The following is a 19,814-nucleotide window of genomic DNA, read 5'->3' on the forward strand; positions in this document are numbered from 1 at the left end:
CTCTGCCACCAGGGTTCAGCTGACTCCCCACCCGCACGAAGCCCAGGCCATTCCTCTAGGGCTCACGCTTTTCATTCCGGCCGCAGGGTACTTGTTTAGCTCCCAACAGGGATTCTGGGCTCATTGTAAGAATCTCATTTCTCAAGTCTGCCAGGGCTTTTGAGACAGGGACTGTATCTTTAGGTTGCTCTGACTCCTCAGTGCAGGAATCACAGGCCTGGACAAGGGTGAGCCTCCATGAAAGATCTGTTGGTGGTTGAATAAATTATATGCACTTTGTGTTTTCTGCAGGGAAGGAGTGTGGTACCTCATTGAGGAGCAGCAAGGCCCCCTAATGGTGTTCTCCCTCTCAGAAAACTGAAAAGAAAGAATCAGAGCCCTGTGCTCCCCTAAGCTCCCCTGCCCTGGTGGGGAAGACCAGAGACACTCTCTTGAGTCCCAGAATTCTGAATGGTGAGGAAGGAACTCATCAGCCATCAGCTGGGAAGTTAAACAGACTGGTAACTCACTGATGTCTTCAATGACCACTGTGTTATCCATTGAAACATAAACAGCCAAGGAATTCCATTCATCAAATAAAGCAAGTTTTCTGCAAAGCAATGTATAAGGAAGTCACAATTTGGGAAGATGGAAATATCAGCAGAAAACAGTACAATTTATGCCCAGTGTTCCTAAAGTCACCAACACTGAGCCACAGAAAAGCTGGTGTTCAGGTTAGCTCGGCTTCTTTGCCAGAGCTCTGGGACGCTCTACATCTAGAGACCTTGAGAATGTCCCTGAGTCACTGTATCTGAACCTCAAAAAGAAGTTTCTGCTTTACAAGCTGGAGAAGTCTACTTCACAAAATGATGGGACACCTACTGGGGAAAAAAGAAAAGTTACCCGTGCATCTGCTCTCAAAGTCCCAAGAGACTTTGTTTTCTTAAATAAAAGACATTCTGACTTACTGAATTTTCATTTTTCAAAAGGGAAACTGTAAAAAAAATTTTTTAAAGGAAGCTGTCCATAAAAAATAGACATTTGTTTGGGATCACAGATAATATGGAGAATATGTTCCAGGTAAACCCAGAGAGAGAGAGACAGTGGGTAGAGGGGACAGAGAGAGAGAGATCACTTCTACCACTCCCCAGCTGCCCTGAGAATACCTCTCAAGTGACATAGGCCGCAGATTGACTTGGGTGCCGAGCTTTACTGGTCAGCAGCTGAAGAGAGCCACCATGCTGAACTGCAGGACTTTATGGTATATTAGAAAGAAAACCCCTTTAAAAGAGAGATGATCTGAGGTCTATGTAAAGTACCCCACCTATTTCTCCCTTTCCTTCTTCTTCCCTTGCCAGTTAAATAAGGCCATGTTTAACCTGGCTATTTCTGGGATGTGTGGGTAAAGCCCAGTCTCATTGGACCAAAGAAAACACAGTCTCTCTACCAGGTAGCTCCCAGGAAGTTAACTACCATCACCCTTGTATTTCATTCATTTTAATGTATTATCTTTCTCCAGAAGAATAACACTAATGTAATAATAATATGCTGTTGTTAATGCTAATGATCATGATGAATTGGAACCCATTTACATTCTTTAAAAAAATCTACGCCAAGCATAGTGGTTCATGCCTGTAATCCCAGCACTTTGGGAGGTCGAGACGGGTGGATCACGAGGTCAGAAGTTCGAGACCAGCCTGGTCAACATGGTGAAACCCCATCTCTACTAAAAATACAAAAATTCGCTGGGCGTGGTAGCAGGCACCTATAATCCCAGCTACTCGGGAGGCTGAGGCAGGAGAATGCTTGACCCTGGGAGGTGGAGGTTGCAGTGAGCCGAGACTGTGCCACTGCACTCCAGCCTGGGCGACAGAGTGAGACTCTGTCTGAAAAAAATAAAATAAAATAAAATCTAGGTTTCCACTTTGTTGTTGGTAACCTTAAAATTTAGAAGAAAGAAGCAAATTCTGAAGGATGTTGTTTTAACACCAACCATTTCAAGCTGGGTTTTGGGCTCAGCACAGCCATTCTAATCTCTTATACTTTCCATACCACGTTCATACAGTGATTCCTGAAACACTGCCAGATTTTCACTCAGCAGAGTCAGCGATGCCCAAAAGGCACTCTGACTATGGCAAGAAAGCAGCCTCAGAGAGGTTACATTGTTAGGAAGGAGTAAAGTCAATACAGATTTTCCTTGGGTCCCCAAAAAATCCAGGCCACTCCCCTCACAGACACATTCCCAAAGCATTCTAGTTCACTGAAGACTAGTTAGTAATAGAAACAGGGTCCCATCTGTACTTTGCATGGAATAGGTCTCCCTATAGTGCCCAGGAGCTTAATGTTCTACACCAAAGGAGGCCAGAAGGTTTCAATCTTCTGATCCCTAAATCTGGCCCCAGATTCTGGCTGCCATTTTCATTTATTCATCGAGCATTTATTGCGTACTTACGCGTGCCAGGCAGTTCTATGTGCTAGTGTTACAGAGTGAACAAGATAAATACAATCTCTGCCCTCATGGAGTTTCCATCAGTGATAGGTTGTTAGGAAGGAGAGTGACAACAGGTAAAGTGGTCTGTAGGTGTAAGTACTAACATCACTCACCCCATTTACTTTCAAAAAGTTGGTCCTGACCTCTCCACCTTGCCTCTTGCTGTGGAAGGTGAATTCTGGTATTTAACAAGACAACTGGAATACCACGGTGGGACACCTTGAGTCTGCTATGAGATGACAAACTGATTCCAAGACTTCCCTGGGGTTTGTCTCCCACAATAGCTGGTGAGTTCCTTGAGGCAAGGACTATGTCAAGTTTATTTCTGCACACCCAGAACTTAGCACAGTAAAGGTACAAAGAAAAAGCTGAATGAACAGGGTTTTTAAATATTATGTAGTGCATGTAGGAGCCCTGTGGGGGTCCATTTCTTGCTTAGGCTGGCTTAGCCTCTACCACTTAGTATGAAACTTTTGGCTTCAAAGGGACCCTCAGGCCAATGGCTCCCAGGCACATGAGCATCAATCTGCAGCATGAGACACTGAATGAGTCCTAGGATACAGCCATATATACTGCTACCAGTGAATATAACTCTGATATACCAAGACAGATATCCATGCTTACACATTTCAAAGAGCCATCTGAGCAAAATGGCACAGATATTTGATGGTTTAGTGGGAAGAGTAGCTTAGAGGGATTGCAAGAATACCTAGGTTGATGGGAGGTTTAGTTGTCTAGGGAGGGAAGCATAGGAGACAGCAGAATAAGGCAGGCGCCAGACTCTTTTACTTACTTTAACACCTGTGCAACTGTATTTGGTCCAAACCATTCTCCAATTGATTTCCCTTCTCCTACACCCATTTGTGCTGTTTTTATGTGGAAAAAATTAACATGTTAGCAAAAGATCTTCCAGTAAGCCACAAACTCCTAATTTTTTACATAAATAATTAAGCAGATGGACAACTTAATGGAGCCACATATAAGGCAAGGGAAGAGAAGGAACAGGAATAGGCACTGCCTTTAAACTATTGATTTATGACCTTACCCATTTGATGGATAGAGTAGCAACAATCTTTTCTATCTAAGAAGCACTGTAGGATGCGTTGGTATTCTTTGGGTTGTTCTTTTTGTTTCTCCCAGCTCCAGTCTTTTTAAGAAAAAAAAAATGTGTTAGAAACATTTTTATAACTGTTTATTACCTCTCTGCACTTTTATTGTAACTACAAAGTTAGAAGGAAAACAAAGGCACCACATCTAGAAGGCAGGAATGATCAAGTTAGAACCTTCCTAAGTATCTTTCATTTTGATAACAAAGACATCTGGAAAGTGATTGCTTTCAAAGACTCAGTGGGTATACAGTAAAAGCAAAACAAGAAGTTGACCAAGGAATTGACTTAACCCAAGGGCTGGATCAATATTATATAAAAACAATGTCACAAAGGCCTTTCTGGCCAGTTACTCAGTGAACAGGAGGTCACCACAAAGCCCGGCAGTACATCGATATATAAGCCAGATGCCATAGCGTCTCATCTCCACATAGACGGCAATGGCTTTTGCTCTTATATTTTGGCAGCATTGACAAAAGGATCTCACGGGTAAGAAGTGCTATTTTGATACACAACAGTTCACAGGGGAATATACACAGCTCACAACTAAGGAAGCTTAAAAAAATTGCATGCTGTCGTTTTTACACCATCTTTTAAAAAGTCCATGCTGAACTTTGGGAAAACAAATAACTGTGCTATCAGGTGTTCAAAGTTTCCCTAAGACCAAAGCCAAAATAACTACATCTGTACGGATACCGTCTGTGCCTTCAGCACAGCCCCCTAAATCCTACAGAGGCCATTTGTAACTTACTGAGGACAACTGCAAAAACTCTCTGTAATCACTGCAATCCTCTCAGCTCTAGAAACACTGGCTAATGGGACAGATTTTTGAGGCTTAGTTTGCTTCCAAGACAAATTTCTCTCCTGAGGTTTTAGAGAGAGTTTGAAATAAAGACTGAACTACACTTGAAGCCAAAGGCCATTATCTCAAGACTCTTCAGTTATTTTTTGCTTCTAGTGTTGCTAAAACCAAAGTTTTTAACTTTGGATCCAGCACAGCCCTCAGAAGTTGGAACCACATCCAACTTCTTTTCATTAGCTACCAAATTGTCCAAGTCTGAGGAAATCCTAATTAGCTGGCTGCTAAATACCACTAAATATTTGCTGACGACAATGGTAAGTGAATACTCTACCTTAATTTTAAAATAGCTGAATAGGAAACAATCCAAAAGACATCTTTACAAAATTACTCTTTTAACTCATTTTAGCTACAAGATCTATTTCCAACTTCTTCCTGCTACTTGCTTTTGTATTAAAACAATTGAGACTGCTGACTGTGGAGGTTTTTTTCCCCCAGTTTGCTCCCTACTTCCAGAACTCGCTTCCAAAATAATCATTTTGAAGTGTGTTATAATGAAAAAAAAAATTAAATTGTGAGAATGGATCTATACCAAGAAGCATGTATAAACAAGGGAAATCACTGGACAAGGAGTTGGAATATCTTTATTTTATCCCCAAATCTTTGATTTCTTGCTGTTTTACCCTGGGTAAATCACATCACTTCCCTGAGCCTTGGTTTCCTCACCTGTAAAATGGAAATTATTATACTACCCAGGGCAAGCAGGATATCCCAAACCCTGAAGAGAAGGCAATAAGCCCTGAAACCTCCCTGGGCCCTTCTCCAATCCTCTCTGAAAGCTGTAGCAAAATCTGTGAGTTTGCACAGTGGGAAAAGGAAAATGATGTTTCTATACTTCTGAACCTCAATTAGCAACAGCCAATGAGTTCAGCAGCCCAATTTCATCCAAAGTGTCCTTTCACTGTCTCATCCCCAAGTCTAACTGGACCTTCACCTAAGTGCCTGAACTGGCATGCAGCCAACCCCATCCTTCAGATGCCCATAGGGAAGCATGTACATGTTTTAAGAAAGCAAGACTCAAGAGTTCCAACAACCAGCCGGGCGCAGTGGCTCATGCCTATAATCCTAGCACTTTGGGAGGCCAAGGTGGGTGGATCATCTGAGGTCAGGAGTTCGAGATCAGCCTGGCCAACATGGCAAAACCCCATCTCTACTAAAAATACAAAAATCAGCCAGGCGTCCAGGCGCGGTGGCAGGCACCTATAATCCCAGCTACTCAGGAGGCTGAGGCGGAGAATCGCTTGAACCCAGGGGTCACAGGTTGCAGTGAGCCAAGATCGCACCACTACACTCCAGCCTGGGAGACAAAGCGAAACTCTGACTCAAAAAAAAAAAAAAAAAAAAAAAAATGAGTTCCAACAACCATTATCAGAAGGCTCTTAATTGAATGTTCTCCCAAGGAAGCAAATTTAAAGATTCCTTCATCATCAGCTGGACATCCTTAGTGAACCAAAACCAAAATAGTACCAGCTCCCTCTATGTACTTCCTTTAGGTCACTTACATCCTTCACCAGGCAGATATCTTAAATGAGGTCAAGAAACAGACTTACCACCACACCCTTTTTCCTGCTGCCTTTGTTATCTTGCATTTCTAAGGACTTACTCAAACAATAGCAAAGATGGAAAGGATAAATGACACACCTCCCTCAATGTTCAGTTCTGTCCTAGGAAAATAACTCCCTGGCTTGGTGACTCACAAGGAAACACTAGCTGTTTCCTTCTTATGAGGGGCTTTGTTGACTTGTCAGCCCCACCACTTGAGCTTGCAGAGAGCACTTTAAGACCTACAAGTTTATTACTGAATGTTCCCAAGGCTCAGCATCAAGCTAAATCAATAGGAGCAAGTGACACTGCAGAGGTCTCTGAGAAAGTTTATAAAACAAATTTAACTCACCCCTTCCCAAGTGTCTACAGATAAGGGCTTGAGCCAGCATCATCTGTCCACAGCGTAGCATACATCCCCAACCAGCATCTGATGAAGGGCCCGTTCCCCCTGTTGGCAAAATGGAAGGGAATGAATGTGGGTTCCTCAAATTGCCCTTTCCTGAAACATCAGCATATTTGGGACTCACACAAGACAGGCAAATATATATACTCTGAGAAGCGAGGTGACAGATATACCCACAGATCAAACAAGATTTGGGTATACAGTTGGAACTTGCAAACATAGTACTGAGTCAACCAAAACAAGTTCTACAGCCAAACATAAAACAAGCAAATGAACTAAATGTGTCCCTTATGTTTTCTGCTTGAAGACTTCTAGGTATACATGCAATTTTGGTAGGTGACTGCCATGTATGAATACCAACCCTTAGTCCATTCCATGTCATCATCTGCCAGACCCAAACCTTGCCTTGCATAGCTCACGTGCATGGCCCTGAAATTCTCAGGGAAGCCAGTCTTACTTAGGTAAAGAACAAATACTACCAAAGGCAATCATCAAAATGGTCAAAGAGATTTGGAAGGCTCATGACTATTCTGAATATATATTATGAAGATCTGAACAGCAAGAAGGACATTGTAAAATAGGGGAAAGATCCCTAAATGAGGCATCAGAAGACCAGTCTCTAGTTATCTAATCTAAATCTCATCTATAGGCTGAGCATAATAGTACATACTCTGCCTACTATCAGTGGGTATTGTAAGAACTGAGAGAATATCTGTGAAAGTGTTCTAGAACCCACAGAGGATGACACAAATACTTGATGTTTTGAGTATGATCATAATTTAAACCCATATTAATGAATTAGAAATGTATCTTTAAAAGGTATAAAATTAGTTAATAAATGAAATAAGACAACAGGTTCTATTTTAAGAACACCTTATGCAAAGAAAATCCCACATATGAGGCCAGGGTGAGCTCAATATTCTTTTCCAAGGGGCCAATGAAATCAGATAACTTGAATGGCAGACAGGGTATGTTGTTTTCATTGTTTTCTTTTCCCAGTGTGGAAATGGAAAAATATGCTATAAGCACGATCTCAGAAGACTAACTTCAAAGGGGGTCATCAATCTTGTAAGACAAGTGGGTCAAGGTGGTCACCCCTTTCTTTTAGTTGTGGGGACTGAAGGAAAGTTACAACAACAAGATGGGAAGGAGGGAATCAATTTATGACCTGGAAGGGGTGCCTTTTGATTGTTGCTAATGCGGGGATTATTGGCCAGATTAGTAGGGAAAAGATGCAATGAGGCCCACATAAAGAAGAGATCATCTATTGCCAAAATATTGGCAGAGTAAAATTAGAAATATTTTCCAGCCTTGCAAAGAGCTCCACAGCCAGAGAAAGTTAACAGTTCAGAACCACTGGTTACTAAACATTGTTCTTTTGTTTGTTACTGACTGGTGTATTTCTGGGGAGAGAAAAAAAAAAAAAAAAGGAAAAGCCTGTGCGACCTTCATTTTTGGCACTGAACAGAAAGATTGATTTCATTCTAGTGTCCTCTTAGAAGAGTAAATTTCACTATTTGTAGGCCCTTTTCCTACAGGGCCATGATACTAGGAAGTAGCCACCCTACCTGCAAATGTGTTGTATATCCTTTATGAAAACAGCACATTCACTTCACCTATTGAATTGTCCTTTTTTCTAGTTGACAGCTGGTAACAGCCTAGAATTAGTTCCAAGGAAACTACTGTAATTTGTCTCTCAATGGCAAGGTGCTTTCATGTCATAAGGGGGGAAAAACCCAAATAAATTATTTTCTTTCTTTCAAGACACAATTTTCATTAATAATCAAGTAGTTCCACAATGCAGTGGATTGTAATTTAATAGATATTATACAAATTAAAGGCTTACGTGATTTTTCCCCTTAATCTCAAAAGTATAACAAGTAGTATCATCTGGTGCCTGAACACTTGGAGGTGGGGTCAAAAGTATACAGTCATAACCCCTCAATGCCATAGAGCCATATGTGAAAGGATACTTTAGCAATGAAACTTTTGGATGAAGTGTAAGATTTACCTAGTCCCCTAAATCAAATTCTTTGCTATAGTGAGCAATTAATTCTGAGGTTTCTATGAAGTCACTGATAACCTCAGGCAAGCTATCCACAAAGAACAAAGCACAGTAAAACAAATGATATACCTACCAATTGGTGAAAATTTCCTTCTGTATGTAAACCATAGACGAGCACTTATATCAGACAACAGCTTAGATTTTTCTGTAATTAAATGTAAAATTAAAATTAAATCACGATATCTAAAAATACCCACCTTTACTTCTGAGCCAGCTGCTAACTTAATTTCAAATAACCAGTCAATTCAATTATTATGGGGCTAGGTAAATTCACAGGAAACCCATTCTCATTTTAGCCAAATAATTTCAGTATTTCTCCCAACCTATGGTTTGACCAGAGCTACTTGACTGGTGTAATGACATTGGGTAGCTCCTGTCATCTTTTCACTGAATTCTACAGTCCTGACAGTTACAAACACTGAGATCATTGCCAAAAGACAAGGAATAAGAAAATTAAGGATCCTAGAAAACCCACTAACAAGACTATCAGCCCCAGCCTGAATGATGGTTGGCTGGATCTTGTATCAGCACCCATCATCCCTTATCTAAAACTAGAGGTTTGGCTGGGCCCAGCGACTCACACCTCTAATCCCAGTGCTTTGGGAGGCTGAGACAGGGAGATTGCTTGAGGGCCAGGAATTCAAAACCAGCCTGGACAACATAGTGAGACCCCATCTCTACAAAAAAAAAATGAGGTATGAGGATCACTTGAGTCCAGGAGTTCGAGGCTGCAGTGAGCTATGATCACCACTGTACTCTAGCCTGAGTAACAGAGAGACCTTGTCTCAAGCAAAACAAAATAAAACAAAACAAAAACTATTGGTTGGCTTGTTTGTGTGTGTGCATGTGTGTCTGTGCATGCACACATGCATCTTTAAATAAAAAGGAAATGCCCTACTAAGCAAATTAGGTGTGTAAGAAATGTATCTATAGCACCTAGTGCAACCAGCACTTATAATCTAAATGCATATATAATATCACAAATGTTTTTGTGTCTTTTTTCAAAGCATGCTTTCTCGTATTTTATGACATAAATTTACTTTGATGGGCCACAAATATGGCTTCCACATTTTTATATGTACTTAGATGTGACTGTCTTTCTTAGTCACCTCTCTCCGTCTTCTCAACAACATGTCTATATTATATTCTGTATAGAATTTATAGTCACTGCACTTAAAAAGAACAAAGGGAAATCTACTTTGGGCCAATAGTTTCTATTTTCTGTCTTCCTTTTCTTTGGAGCAAGTCGGAAAGTTGGGCTATCTATATTTTCCCTCCCTTCCATGCCCCAGTGCCTAGCACATTCAGGGAAGCAGATGTACAATGGTTAATAGTAAGACACCTGAAGTCATACTTTGATTGGGTTTGAACCCTGACTCTGCTACTTACCAGCCGTGTAAGCTGGTTAACTTAACCTCTCCGGGCTTCAGTTTCCTCATCCATAAATGGGGAGAATTATAGTACCTACTTCATTGAGTTGTGAGTATTCAAAAGATAATACACGTAAAGTGCTTACATGGTGAATAGTACGCAGTGAACCTATGATAAATGTTAGCTGTTATATACCCGTCCTCTTAAATGTCCACACCCTCACTCCTGCCTCTGACAGTCTTTATGCCTTCCTGTGTGGCTTTATGCGGGGGAAGTTGTATGGACATTTTAACAATGATTTCACTTTGAAAGGCACTTCCCAATTTAACATTTGAATATGAGTGGATTTGGCAACCTGGGGATTCCTGTTGTCATGGAATGCAGAATTAGAAGATTCCCTCCAATCCCCTCATTTTAAGTACCACTGAAGGAAGTTAAGATCCAGAAAGAGAAAGTGACTTACCTGAGTTAGAAGAGTCTAAATAAAAAAGGTCTCCTAATCACTAGCTCCAGGCTTTCCACTGTTCACAATTCTCCAATCAAAATAATGAAGCCAGGCTCATGAGGAGCTGACAATGCCTAACTTCCTCTCCTGCCTTTTCATCAGCCTCTTCCTGTTCCTTCCTCCAAGCTAAGTGAGGGCCTCTGAAGAGGATGTCTCCTCAGAAAGATACAAATCTCAGAGCTGCCTCTTTCCAAGCTCTGGCTTTATCTGGGTGCTGGGTTGTTAGCAGTTTCAGGTTAAAAGGTCTTTCTTTACCAATCTATAAGAATGTAATGGTAAGGAAGAAAAATTAAAGCCTCCTTTCCATCTAGCTGTAGTGGCTAGAAGTTCTATACAAAATCAGAATAAACTGAGACAGTGCTATGGTCAGCAAAAGATCTAAAACATAAGAAAAACTTACTAGGTCTGATATTGTTTCTGAGATCCATGGGTTATCTAGAAGTCCCTGAGTGTTTTTATCCAACCAGAGAAGTATGTGAGAGTAATAAATATGTAGCCCAATCACGAAAGGCTAGAGACTGGTTAGTGATACCAGGAGTGGGTCCGTGTTTTTTGAAACCCAAGGCTTCTAGAATTTGGGGATTCTCCTTTAAGGAACAGAATAAAAATATATTACCTGTGCAAATTGTGCAAAAACCTATAACCATGTAAACACACTACTAGGGCCTTTCGGGGCCTTGGAAGGGGCCTGTCCAAGCAAAAGTTCTGAGACTTAAGCTCCGTTGACTACAAGGTAAATCCACCTCAGAGTAGCATTAACATTAAGCAAGAAAATGCTCTGCCAACTGTTAGGCAGGAATCTAGACTCAACAAGGCGGCGTTACCTGGTGTAGCAGGCCTTTCGTTAAAGACTCCCTTCACCCTTGTACACACCCGCAGACTTACATGCGTCAGAGCTCTGGCTGGGCAACCACACTCCCCCATGACCTGCAGCTCACCTGCATTCCACAAGTTCGTAAACAGCAGTTTCGGTTGACAGTTTCCAAAGACCCCTTCCTCATGACCTTTACTCAACTCCTGCCCTCGTAGTTTCAAGACCCCCCAGGCCCTGTTTGCACAACCAGCTTCCCTACCTCTCGGGCTATAAAAAGCCCCTACCCTCCTCCCTCAGCACGACTTCCTCGGCCCACACCTTTGGACCGAGGAACCTTGCCCACGAGTCCTAATAAAGGCTATTCTCACTGCCATTTGCCTTGTGTCTTTGTTCCCGGTTCAGCTCCAGCCTCAGTTTACCTTTACACTAACCCAAGAAGAAAAAGTACAAACCCTGAACCACAGGTGCCTACCTCATCTGGGTTCTTACAGATAAATGCTACCAAATCTTACCTGTTTTAAGGAGATGCTGCTTCCCTAAGATCCATACCAGCTCATCTGTATCTGGATATTCTTCTAGGTAGTCAGTGAAAATAGTAATCTGGTTTTCATACTTGGATAAAACTGAAAGAAAATGAAAGAAACTTAAGTAAAATTTAATAGAAGGGGCTTACCTCTGTGGCTGACTGATCATTACCTTTGCTCTGAAGGTGAAAGGTCAGCAGCTTGAATCTAATGAAAGCAATTCCTTTTCCTTGAGGAACAAAGACACTCACAAGACCTCTAAATCCTTTAGCTGAAGGATTTCCTCTTGACCATCCCTTTTGACCTTCCCTTTCTCAAAGTTCCATTTAACACCATCTCTAAAAAATCATTTGGCCACAGTTACTTCAAAATATTTTATACCATAGGGCCTTCTTTGTAAATAGCCCATTATCGAGCTTCCCCTACTCTGAGTGTATTGAGGTGATACAATACATGCACACCTAACTCCTGCCCATGTCACAGGGAATATCATGAGGTTTGTATTGCGAGGTTTCCAGTGGCCAGTGGCTTGGAAGGTGCTGTGACAAGCCTGAATGTTTGTACAACTGTGTATATGGTAATATTTTAGCTGGAAGATCAGATGTTTTCATAATATTTTTATTTGCCATTTTATTCACATATGGCTTCTGCAAAGAAGGATCTTGAAGTTAACAGTAAATATAATTTGTTCTTGGTATTCACAGATGACTATTAAGAAATACATATTTCTATTAAGAAATATATATTTAGTTTCTATCCCTGTTTTCTGGCACAGAGCTCCTAAAACCTTTGTTATGGTGAGTGATAGGGATACTATGTGCATCTTTTGTTCTGAAATTTGGCCTTTCTGCCTGGTTCCTGACATAGAGCTCCTAGTGAATTTCCTGGGTGATAAGAACATCTTCTGTTCTAATGAAGTATCTCTTGGTGGGCTTCTGGATGGAGGCTGGTTACCAGAAAGACTAAGCCATGATTAGAATCTTGGAACTTTCAGTCCCAACCCCCATCCTTTGGGAAGGGTGGAGACTGAGTCAAAAATTGACTTCATAAAAATCCCTGGACTGTGGGATTTGGTGAACTTCTGGGTTGCTTAATATGTGGAAGTGTCTGGGGGGTGGTATGCCTAAAGAGGGCATGGTTGCTCTGTGTCCCTTTCCACATGCCTTGCCCTATGTATCTCCTCCATCTGGCTGTCCATCTATACCCTTTGTGATATTCTTTATAATAAATGGGTAAACATAATAAAATGTTTCCCTGAGTTCAGTGAGTCATCCTAGATTATGGAACACGAGGAGGGGGTCATGGGAACCCCAATTTATAGCTGGTCAGTTAGAAGCACATATAGCTGGGACTTATGACTGGCATCTGAAGTGGGGCAGTCTTGTGGAACTGAGCTGTCAGCCTATGGAATCTTATTCTAACTCCAGACAGATAGTGTCAGAATTGAATTAAATTATAGGGTACACTATTGGTATCTTGTGGAGAATTGCATGGTATATGGTATCACAAGAATTGAGTGGTGAGTGTCAGAGTAGAAAACAGTTTGATTTTCCTATCTCACACAACTATGGTTATCTCTGAAGATAAAGTATCCCCCAAAATACAACTAAACCTCACTAGTTCACAAGCCATACTTTTCGAACTTATGACCATGCAATATGGGAGGAGTTAAAATTCAAATTCACTTTTGTACCAAAAGAGATGGGGTTTCACTGTATTAGCCAGGGTGGTCTTGAACTGCTGGCCTCAAGCAATCCTCCCACCTCAGCCTTTCAAAGTGTTAGAATTACAGGCGTGAGCCACCACGCCTGGCCTCTCTCAGAATATTAGTTACAAAGAACTTTTGAGATAGGACCCCTTCATAAGTCAATCTTGAGTCTTTTAGCAGACCTTTTCCTCAAATTCACTTTTGTTCTGAAATTTGGCCTTTCTCCCTGGTTCCTGACATAGAGCTCCTAATGAATTTCCTGGGTGATAAGAGCATCTTCTGTTCTAATGAAGTATCTCTTAGTGGGCTTCTGGATGGAGGCTGGTTACCAGAAGGACTAAGCCATGATTAGAAGCTTGGAACTTTCAGTGCCAACCCCCATCTCCTTAAAAAAATAAATAATAATAATTTTTTGAGAGATATTATATTGTAAATAGTAAATATATTTCCAAGCCAGCTCACAAAACCTATTTTAATCTGTAACTAGAAAATTTAAATTGATAGTTTATTTCATAGTTTATAGTGCTATATCTATGAGAAAATATATTTCAAGTTCAAAGCTAAGATACTCAACACACACCTCTTAACTCATGGGGGCTCATCAGCCCCTATGAGGAGGGGAGCACAGAGAAAGTAGGGGACCATTTGTACAACTACAGGTAGCTGCAGAGATTCTCTAAAAGAAATCCCTTGAAAGGATAAATTGTTTTATTTTATTTTGTTTTTGTTTTCTAAGGCAAGGGCATGTTGTTTCCATAGAAATAAATGCTCCTAAATATAAATGAGTCTGTTCTGATAAAAAAAAATGAGTCTATTTTGATCATATAAATATTTTGTTGGAAGTTGAAATTATAATTTGTACAAGCACTTTTAGAAACACAGCTGAGATCGAGACCAGCCTGGCCAACATGGTGAAACCCCATCTCTACTAAAAATTCAAAAATTAACTGGGCATGGTGGTGCGTGCCTGTAGTCCCAGCTACTCGGGAGGCTAAAGCAGGAGAATTGCTTGAACCCGGGAGGCCGAGGTTGCAGTGAACCGATATTGCGTCACTGCACTCCAGCCTGGTGACACAGAAGATTCCGTCTCAAAAAAAAAACAAACAAACAAACAAAAAACTGTTAACCAGGGATATTACCTTTCTTAAAATATCTTACGGAATTCCAATCATTCAGGGATTTAAGTAGCCTTTCTCCTCAATATATTTTAATTACTAAGATGATAGTCTCTGCAGTGTTTCAAATTTAAAGAAGTTAGAAACAGCCATTTTGTTCCCCAGTGAAAATTCATCACTACCAAATCTGACAGGAAGCCTGTGCCATCTTAGCCTCTCTGCTGCTGGCCTCAGCCCCTGGCCCATGCCCAGGAAATACCAGGCTAAAAATGATTATCCAGGTCAGGCCATCCCCAGGAGGTGGTGGACTGAGGCAGGGCAAATCACACTGTGTACCACCCCACTCTACCCTCTAACCCTCACAGGCAGAAGAACTCCATTTTAAATGAACATCTAGTGTAGCCTAAAAAGAGAGAGAAAATCAGAAAATAAGTAACTTGAGTAGACTGTAGGAAAAGGGTAACCTCTCTGGCATTGCCTTCGTAGGGGTGAGGATGGGTGGCATTGGATGAATGTACAGCATGTATGCATATAAGCCTTGGGTCTTTTTATAGTACTGGCCAAAGAAATACCATTTCTCTATCGCCAACCCTGTCTCAGTGAGTCACTGGCCAGTTATCTGGTCAAATTAGTAAAGCCCTTTGAAGCCTGTGACAACTGCCCTGCTTCATTTGGGATGGCTCTGATCAAAATGGCAGCCAAAGAATTTGACTCTTGCACTTCACCCCCTCTCAGGCCTAGCTAGGCCAGCAAGAAGTTCATTATAGTCTCTATTCTTCTTGATTCTTCTCTTAAAAGATAGACACTCTGAATGCAGTATGTGAGTCCATGGCCATCCCTGAATCAAGGCTACATGTATGGAACAAATGAAAGAACAGAAAATGAAATTAACAGAAACAAGCAGCAGTGACATGGGAAGATTATGTACATGGGGGTCTAGGGAGGAAAGAGGAACAGGTCTTACATAGGGAGAACTCAGATGAAAAAGCAATCTGGGAAGTGGATGAGGTGCAGAAGTAAAATATCATTTCCAGTACAATTGCCTCTGATTAACAGCAATATGTTTTATTTCAAATTTTTCACAAACTACCTTTGTCTTGCCTTTAAAAGTAAACAAACCATATATCAGGCTGATATGAGTTCCCTGCCTTCCCAGTCTGTTTAAAGAGATAGGGACTATGAGAGGTGAGGGCATGCTGGCGGCCCTCGCTTGCTCTTGGCATCTCCTCGGCCTCAGCATCCACTCTGGCCACGCTTGAGGAGCCCTTTGGCCCACTGTTGCACTGTGGGAGCCCCTCTCTGGGCTGGCCGAGGCTGGAGCCAGCTCCCTCTGCTTGCAAGGAGGTGTGGGGGAGAGGCACGGGTGGGAACCGAGGCCGTGCCAGGCACTTGCAGGCCAACGCCAGTTCCGGGTGGGCATGGGCTCAGTGGGCCTCACACTTGGAGTGGCCAGTCAGTGCTGCCGGCCCCGGGCAGTGACTGGCTTGGTGCCCTGGCTGGCAGCTGCTGGGGCGGTGTGCCAGGTCCCCCAGCAGCGCAGGCCTGCTGGCTATGCTCGAATTCTTGCTGGGCCTCAGCTGCCTCCCTGCGGGGCAGGGCTCAGCACCTGCAGCCAGCCATGCCTGAGCCTCCCCACCATTGTGGGCTCCTATGTGGCCTAAGCCTCCCTGATCAGTGATGTCCCCTGCTCTGCAGCGACCAGTCCCATTGACCGCCCAGAGGGGCTGAGAAGTGCGGGTACATGGCGTGGGACTGGCGAGCAGCTCCGCCTGCGGCCCTGGTGTGGAGTCCACTAGGTGAAGCCAGCTGGGCTCCTGGGTCTGGTGGGGACTTGGAGAGCCTTTGTGTCTGACTGCGGGATTGCAGATGCACCGATCAGCGCTCTGTGTCTAGCTCGGGGTTTGTGAACTCACCAATCGGCACTCTGTGTCTGGCTTAAGGTTTATAGACACACCGGTGGGTGCTCTGTGTCTAGTTAATCTGGTGAGGACTTGGAGAACTTTTGTGTCTGGCTGGAGGACTGTGAATGCACCAGTCGTCTCTGTGTCTAGCTCAGGGATTGTGAAGGCGCCAATTGGCACCCTGTCAAAACGGACCAATCAGCTCTCTGTAAAATGGACTAATCAGCAGGATGTGGGTGGGGCCAGATAAGGGAATAAAAGCAGGCTGCCCAAGCCAGCAGCAGCAACCCGCTCGGGTCCCCTTCCACATTGTGGAAGCTTTGTTCTTTTGCTCTTTGCAATAAATCTTGCTCCTGCTCACTCTTTGGGTCCACGTCACCTTTATGAGCTGTAACACTCACCACGAAGGCCTGCAGCTTCACTCCTGGGGCCAGCGAGACTACAAACCCACCGGGAGAAATGAACAACTCCCGACGGGAGGAATGAACAACTCCAGATGTGCCACCTTAAAAGCTGTAACACTCATCGTGAAGGTCTGCAGCTTCACTCCTGAGGCCAGCGAGACCACGAACCCACCAGGAGGAAGAAACTCCGAACACGTCCAAACATCAGAAGGAATAAACTCCAGACACACCATCTTTAAGAACTCACCATGAGGGTCCACAGCTTCATTCTTGAAGTCAGTGAGACCAAGAACCCACCAATTGCAGACACATTTTGGCGACCATGAAGGGACTATCGCCTATCGCCAAGTGGTGAGAATATCACCTATTGCCAAGCAGTGAGACTATTGCCAAGCGGTGAGACTATCACCTATTGCCAAGCAGTGAGTACCATCGGACTCCTTTCACTTACTGTTCTGTCCTGTTTTTCCTTAGAATTTGGGGGCTAAACACCGGGCACCTGTCGACCAGTTAAAAACAACTAGCGTGACTGCCGAGGTAAAGACATGGGTGTCAGGCTTTCTGGGAAAGGGCTCTCTAACAACCCCTGACTCTTCGGAGTTGGGAGCGTTGGTTTGCCTAGAACCAGCTTCTGCTTTTCCTGTACCTCTGGGCTGAGCCGAGGGTCGACAGAGAGGAAAGCCATGTAGCTCCGGAGTCCCGACAACAAGTTGGTTGACCCTGCAGCCATGAGCAGAATTCTCAAAGGCATGTCACCCAAGCGAGACTTGCCCATCTATCCTATCTATCCTGACCCTTGCCCCCTGGGTCTTAATGCCTGCCAGACAAACTTCCTCTCGCCTCTCTTCTCTGAGGTTAGTCCTGCTTCTAAAAATTGCTTCCTGTCTCTGGTGCTTTTCTAGTGTCTCCTATAAGAATGACTTCTAGTATAAACTCTAAGACTCTGTTACCTTCTTTAGGCACCCTGGCTCACCAATCAGAAAGACATAATTTTTGCCCAAAGCCCCATCGTAGGGGGGACTATCTGGAATTTTAGGATCCTTCCTCAGACAAGCTGGCCTAACAAAATCTATTCGTGAAGCTAGGGTATGGGGAGCCTCAGAAATTGTATCCTTCCTATTCATATAAGTGAGGACAAAAGGTGTCACTATTCCAACCCTGGAGATCCCTTCCTTCCCTCAGGGTATGGCCCTCCACTTCATTTTTGGGGCATAACATCTTTATAGGACATGGGTAAAGTCCCAGTACTAACAGGAGAATGCTTAGGACTCTAACAGGTTTTCGAGAATGCATCAGTAAGGGCCACTAAATCTGAGTCTTCTTGGTCCTCCTTGTGGTCTAGAAGGAAAGGCAAGGGTGCAGGTTTTCAAGAATGCATCAGTAAGGGCCACTAAATCCGACATTCCTCGGTCCCCCATGTGGTCTGGGAGGAAAACTAGTGTTTCTGCTGCTGCGTTGGTGAGCGCAACTATTCTGATCAGCAGGGTCCAGGGACCATTGCAGGTTCTTAGGCAGGGGTTGCTTCTGCTGCTGCGTCAGTGAGCACAACTATCCCAATCAGCAGGGTCTAGGGACCATTGTGGGTTCTTGGGCGGGGGAGAAACAAAACAAACCAAAACTGTGGGCGGTTTTGTCTTTCAGATGGGAAACACTCAGGCATCAACAGGCTCACCCTTGAAATGTATCCTAAGTCATTGGGACCACTTTGACCTGCAAACCCTGAAAAAGAGGCAACTCATTTTTTTCTGCACTATGGCTTGGCCCCAATATTTTCTCTCTGATGGGGAAAAATGGCCACCTGAGGGAAGTACAAATTACAATAGTATACTGCAACTTGACCTTTTCTGTAAGAGGGAAGGCAAATGGAGTGAAATACCTTATGTCCAAGCTTTCTTTTCATTGAGGGAGAATACACAACTATGCAAAGCTTACAATTTACATCCCACAGGAGGACCTCTCAGCTTACCCCCATATCCTAGCCTCCCTATAGCTCCCCTTCCTATTAATGATAATCCTCCTCTAATCTCCCCTGCCCAGAAGGAAATAAGCAAAGAAATCGCCAAAGGACCACAAACTTCCCGCCCCACCCCCGCCGGTTATCAGTTATGTCCCCTTCAAGCTGTAGGGGGAGGGGAGTTTGGCCCAACCTGGGTACATGTCCCCTTCTCCCTCTCTGATTTAAAGCAGATCAGGGCAGACCTGGGGAAGTTTTCAAATGATCCTGATAGGTACAAAGATGTCCCACAGGGTCTAGGGCAAACCTTCGACCTCACTTGGAGAGATGTCATGCTACTGTTATATCAAACCTTGGCCTTTAATGAAAATAATGCACCGTTAGCTGCAGCCTGAGACTTTGGAGATACCTGGTATCTTAGTCAAGTAAATGACAGAATGACAGCCGAAGAAAGGGACAAATTCCCTACCAGTCAGCAAGACATCCCCAGTATGGATCCCCATTGGGACCTTGACTCAGATCATGGGGACTGGAGTCGTAAACATCTGTTGACCTGTGTTCTAGAAAGACTAAGGAGAATTAGAAAAAAAGCCCATGAGTTATTCAATGATGTCCACCATAACTCATGGAAAGGAAGAAAATCTTTCTGCCTTCCTCGAGCAGCTACGGGAGGCCTTAAAAAAATATACTCCCTGTCACCCGAATCATTTGAGGGTCAATTGATTCTAAAAGATAAGTTTATTACCCAATCAGCTGCAGATATCAGGAGAAAGCTCCAAAAGCAAGCCCTGGGTCCTGAACAAAATTTGGAGGCATTATTAAACCTGGCAACCTCAGTGTTCTATAATAGGGACCAAGAGGAACAGGCCCAAAAGGAAAAGTGAAATCAGAGAAAGGCCACAGCCTTAGTCATGGCTCTCAGACAGACAGACATTGGTGGTTCAGAGAGGACAGAAAATGGAGCAGGCCAATCACCCAGTATGGCTTGTTATCAGTGTGGTTTACTAGGACACTTTAAAAAAAGGCTGTCCAATGAGAAATAAGCTGCCCCCTCATCCGTGTCCACTATG

The 19,814-nt window shown here is 43.2% G+C and overlaps 1 protein-coding gene across 3 annotated transcripts in view; it reads right to left on the reverse strand.

Moving 5' to 3' along the window:
* Window positions 1-19,814, reverse strand: part of ATG4A (autophagy related 4A cysteine peptidase) — a 72,324-nt gene that overhangs the window by 16,091 nt on the left and 36,419 nt on the right. For all 3 annotated transcript variants that reach the window (XM_007992524.2, XM_037989013.2, XM_007992523.3), the window contains exons 2-7: window positions 11,651-11,761; window positions 8,522-8,593; window positions 6,330-6,428; window positions 3,516-3,617; window positions 3,264-3,336; window positions 510-589 (exon numbers count right to left, since the gene is read on the reverse strand). In XM_007992524.2, coding sequence (XP_007990715.1) covers window positions 510-589; window positions 3,264-3,336; window positions 3,516-3,617; window positions 6,330-6,428; window positions 8,522-8,593; window positions 11,651-11,761 — 537 coding nt within the window. The remainder of the gene's footprint in view (window positions 1-509; window positions 590-3,263; window positions 3,337-3,515; window positions 3,618-6,329; window positions 6,429-8,521; window positions 8,594-11,650; window positions 11,762-19,814) is intronic.

The sequence above is a fragment of the Chlorocebus sabaeus genome, chromosome X (assembly GCF_047675955.1).
Source record: "Chlorocebus sabaeus isolate Y175 chromosome X, mChlSab1.0.hap1, whole genome shotgun sequence".
In the NCBI taxonomy this organism is placed as follows: domain Eukaryota; kingdom Metazoa; phylum Chordata; class Mammalia; order Primates; family Cercopithecidae; genus Chlorocebus; species Chlorocebus sabaeus.